This window comes from Penaeus vannamei, chromosome 16 (assembly GCF_042767895.1).
Source record: "Penaeus vannamei isolate JL-2024 chromosome 16, ASM4276789v1, whole genome shotgun sequence".
Classification (NCBI taxonomy): domain Eukaryota; kingdom Metazoa; phylum Arthropoda; class Malacostraca; order Decapoda; family Penaeidae; genus Penaeus; species Penaeus vannamei.
Window position 1 is genome coordinate 9016438 of NC_091564.1, and position 5000 is coordinate 9021437.

Here is a 5000-nt window from a genome sequence, read left to right on the forward strand (position 1 = left end):
ATTTTGTATCAAATATGAAGACTAATCACTTATCATAACCATTAAATTTAAATCAAAATAACTAGTAAATCATCCAAACATTTCTGTCACACAATCTTACTATCATGCTTAAACTTGAACTTATGATCTGAAGAAGTGAAATTAACACCAAAAATGGGTAAACATAACTAATATCAAATAAAGAAGCAAAGAAATAGTGACAACCAAAATGCAACCAACAATAAAAAACTAAATGTTCGAGGCTTACCTCATCAAGTGACTCAGCTTTACTCAAGAGTAAGGATGCTGCCTCAACTTCACTCAGGATCTGCAGCTGAGTCAGCAACGGGTACACAGAGCTGCTACTTTCTGCTCGACTCTGGTTTGTAAACAAGATCATGTCATAAAGAATGGTGATCAGTCTTGAAAAATCCTCTTCCACATTGTAAAGTCATAAGTTGGTCAGTAGGACTTAGAAAGAGAGTAGGATATAATATGAATATGGAAGATACCACATTTATAGGCTAAAAACGAGATTGGTAAGACCATCAAAAACCTTTTACATCCATCATGCACCCATCCTTGCCTTCTTCCAAAACACAAACAGATATAAATAAAACCAACTCCATCCATCCAGCGGCATGGCCTACATGGTCAAGCCACTAGATGGAGTTAAAAACAAGAAAAGTCAACCTGGCTGGATCTATACACTTCCCCAGGTAAATCTTTATTTCAAAAAAGCCTATTTACGTGACTTCTGAGATCTACGATAGGTGAATTTTGAGAGATGAGGTGGTCATAGAGAACCTTCCCCACTTCCTCTCTTATTCATCTATCTACTGGGCCAATCCCTCCCTACTCAAACTTAAAAATCAGCAATGAAATTAGCCTTACATTTCTTATCTGAGTAATGACTCCCTTCTTGGCTTGGAGTGCATGATGCATGAGACCCCCTGCCTCCTGGTGGCGTAGACATTGGAGGCTGTGGAACAAGTGCTTGTGAAAGTTCCATCCATCCATTTCATCTGTCCCATTAGTGTGTGATTCTTCTTCTGTCTTCCCCAAGTCCAGGTCCCACTGTGCGAGTCTCCAGGCTGATTCCCACCTATGGGATATCATTAATTGAGCAACTGGATTTGTATGAGGGAAATTTTCATATGGGTGTGCACAGAAGAGCAGAAGTCATCAGTAAATGCAGTCACTGACGAAATTTTTAAAGATCATAAAAAACACAAGAAAGAAAAAATGGTGCTACTTATACATATAAAAAAGAACACCAAAATCAAAGACCTCTCACTCTAAACTAAAATATCCTCCCTAAACCTAAATAACTCACTGGGCAGCTGAAAGCTCTGGTGAGAGCTTGGCTGATGTTCTACTGAGTATCTGATTTACGGTGTTGAAGAAGCCGAGCTCTTGCAGACTGGTAATCATTCCTGGAGACAGAGGAAGAAATGTGAATATATTTTGACTTATTCATCAAAAGAAAATTTTCTTACTTAACCCATCCATCCCGGGTGTCACATATATGAGACACAAGGAAAAAATAAACAGTTTTGGCCTGCCCGCCAGTGCGATGCTGTCTCGGAGCCGTGCTCCGCGGCAAAAGCGGCGGGCGGCCGGGCGGGCGGACAGACTCCGGGGAAGCTCCGCCCGCCGATTTTGTAGCTTCCCGGATTTTTTTACTTTGGGCTACAAAATGTACCCCGGCGTGACTGGGTTAACACCTAGGTAATGGTACAACAAATACAAAGCAAATAAATATATAAGTCAAACCACAAAATAATAACACAAAACACCAACCAAAGGTGGAATTTGCAGCATCATGGATGGCGAGCGTCTCCATCCACTGACCCCTATGCTGGCACCTCAAAGCTCTTGAAGTGGTGTGAGCAAGCTTGCTTCCACCACCACAGCCTTCTACACCATCACTGTCTCCAAGAGTACTGTATATCTGAGAAAAACAGCTTATCTAAGAACCTAGTAAACATTTACATTTTTATTTATATCTACAATCAACTTTAACCAAATCATAAAAGAGAGTATATACACAACTAATAGCATTACTTTCACTTGACATCTATCTACAGCAGATTAGATTTTAAACAATTCTAATAAGGTGGCTTCCTAAACGCATGCAGTCCTTTCTGTAGAACCCTTTTCTCTGGCAACCCCTCCCATCCCATTTGTTGATCTTAGCAGCAGAGAGCATCATCATCTGCTCTAAAATTTACTGCTGCCCCCAATATTATAAACCAAAGTTGCATGTCCAAATGACAAATATTAAACTCATCAAAAGAATGAGAGTAACTTAAAATTCAAATGCAAACTAACACAAGAGATTTTCATAACTAGATGATGTAATCAAAACAAAGTAAATTGGAGATTAATTTATAAATACAGTTTATTAGACACTATATTAGGTTCATGTGACACCTATGAAATCTTGTGGCAACTCTTGGTTCTGCTCAAAGCACCCGAAGGTGCTGCAACACCTACTATGTGAATAATAGTCTAATGTCTTTCATTTAACACCATATCATACCTGTAGCATGAGCCTTCTGATAACAGTGTTCTCAGGCAGGTGTGACAGGCGGCAGAGTGGGGGAACCTGTCTGGAATTTACATCTGTCTCTTTGTCGCTGTTCTCCCTTATCTCATGCTCTAGCTCTTCACCTGCAAAGGGGGTTGCAACTAATGTGAAAATAGAGAAAATGTAAAATGGAAGGAGCTGGATTCTAGACTATACGAGAAGAGAGTCTACTTCATTGCACCCATGAATATCAATAAAAAAAAATGACACCGCTTCTCTCATCCCAGTTTAGATACACTGATTACTGCCCCCCCCCCCACAAAATCACAAAAATTAGGAAAGCCCAAACAAAACTGGGAGTCAAAATTTAACCCCTTGGACATTGCGGTCACATCACAGAAAAATTTGCGCTGCTGCCCAGGTGACATAAACATGCCGTCAACTGGGCAAATTGGCAGCGACCCGGGTAACACGAACTGCCGTTATGGGCGAAGGCCGGGATGACGGGAAAGACTCACCACGAGTGCACAAACCTCTTGGAGTGTGATTTGACTCATTTGGTGCTTAGAAGGGGGCTTTATTTCACGAATGTGGAATGAAACGTGCAAAAGCTGTGACTGGAAGAGCACTGGCTCCAGGAAGGACACCATATCCATGTTGTGCACTGTATTCCTGGCCGCTGTGACTGGCGGTGCAAGTTGTTTTACTTAAAATTGAAAATTACGAATAAATTAGATATTTGACACAAATAACCAAATGTTCCATATTTTTTTTCTTGCACTGAGGTATTTACTAAATAGAAAGATGATATGGAGTCTGTGGCAAAGAAAATAAGTAATTACCATCTGGATAAAATAAATCAATAGACAAATATTGACGTTGGAAAATGGTGATAAAACTAAAAAAAATCACACAAAATCACTTTGCAAAAGGGAGGTACAGAGTCTTGTCACCGCTCATGGGTGTTCATGCATGTCCTGTCTGCACGCTGCACGGACAGGATATTGGCCACTTACATAACCCATTGCCCAGGTTTTCATCTCCGCGATTTCTGTGATGCAACCAGATTCAAAGGGTTAATACCTAGGGCCATAAAACTTACTGCTGAGATGGAGGTAGAGGATGGCAGAGAAGTGAGCTCCACAGTAGTGTGCAGCCTGAGCCACTTGTAGGTAATTCACTCGCAGCCACCAGTTTTTCTCCCATGGGGTAAGGCGGCTGCTGCTGGTACGGGAGGCACTGTGTTTGATGAAAAATTGCAATGGCACTTGTCTTTCTTATTTTTTTACTATAATTCCTTTCCCATTTTTGGGACTACTTTTCTTGGGGAAGTTTCTGCCTTGTGTTTGTTAAGCATAAATGCTATACCAATACTTTAATTATCATAGCATAAATGCTATACCAACCTTTTTAATTATCATCTAAGTTATCAGATAAGCCAGAAAAGAAAAAAGTACAACTGTACTGCAAATATAGATATGGAGTAAATACCATTACTGATTCTTTTTGTAGGATTCCAAACTTATTACCTATTTGTGAAGCTCCTCTCAGGGGTCTGAGCACGCAAGTAGTCTATGACACTGAGAAGTACCTGAATACAAGATTTATTTAGGCACATCTGATCAACAGCATCTGAAAAAAAGAAAATGAATTAAACATATCATCAATGTGTGAAAGGAATATGGTGTAAAACTATCTGACCTTGAGAATTTTTATTCACAAAACACATTTGTTTGAAAAAGAACCTGACTGACGATTTTTTACCAATTTTTATTTCTAAACTTACTGGACATTCCTGTGTCACTCTTATGCTTGCTCTTCTCAACATGCTGTTGGAAAAAGAATGATATTTGCCTTGAGAGCACCTCTCTTTTCCTCCCGTTGTCAGCAAGAAGTGTAGCATGTATGATGTAAGGCAGCATAAGGGCACTGAACTCTGCCTAGAAAGTTAAACAACATATGAAACAAAACTTAAAAAAAAAAACACTACTAAAGAAAAAAGTAGAAAAATCAAAGATGTGATTAAGGAGAAAAAAGTGTAAGCCAGACCTTAGGCCTCGGTGGTCTCCCTGTGGCACTTTGGATGATTAGAAGTGGGGCAAGTGAGGCATTTAGATCCAAGCACTGAAGACTGGCAAAGTCAAAACACTCAAAAATCTCATTGAAAGGAGGGAGAATCTGAACTGTATGGTGCATTTGAATTTGTGCATGAAAAAGTAATGCATAGTAAGTAAAGGGTTGGCCAGCCCTGTCTTCAGCCATATCCACATAGGTAGCAAGTAGAGTGGGGAGACAGGAGCAAAGGGAACTGGTTTACTTGTGAGGTCTTACTAAACAAGCCTTTTTAACAATTAAATGAGTAAGCTTTTACTTTTTTCAACCCTTTCGTATATCTTTACCTAGTAGATGCCTGCTGACTCTATTTGTGCTGGCCTACACCCATGTTTCCTTTTTGCAAGTGGACATGTCCAATGATTACAGTATTAGA

General features: G+C 39.9%; 1 protein-coding gene across 3 annotated transcripts in view; it reads right to left on the reverse strand.

Moving 5' to 3' along the window:
• Positions 1-5000, reverse strand: part of tefu (Serine/threonine-protein kinase tefu) — a gene marked incomplete at both ends in the record, with an annotated part of 57528 nt that overhangs the window by 20000 nt on the left and 32528 nt on the right. The window contains 8 exon segments of one of the 3 annotated variants that reach the window (XM_070131149.1): positions 248-358; positions 874-1084; positions 1316-1415; positions 1783-1933; positions 2525-2655; positions 3615-3733; positions 4042-4144; positions 4299-4452. In XM_070131149.1, the coding sequence (XP_069987250.1) occupies positions 248-358; positions 874-1084; positions 1316-1415; positions 1783-1933; positions 2525-2655; positions 3615-3733; positions 4042-4144; positions 4299-4452 (1080 nt within the window). 3 annotated transcript variants of the gene reach the window in all.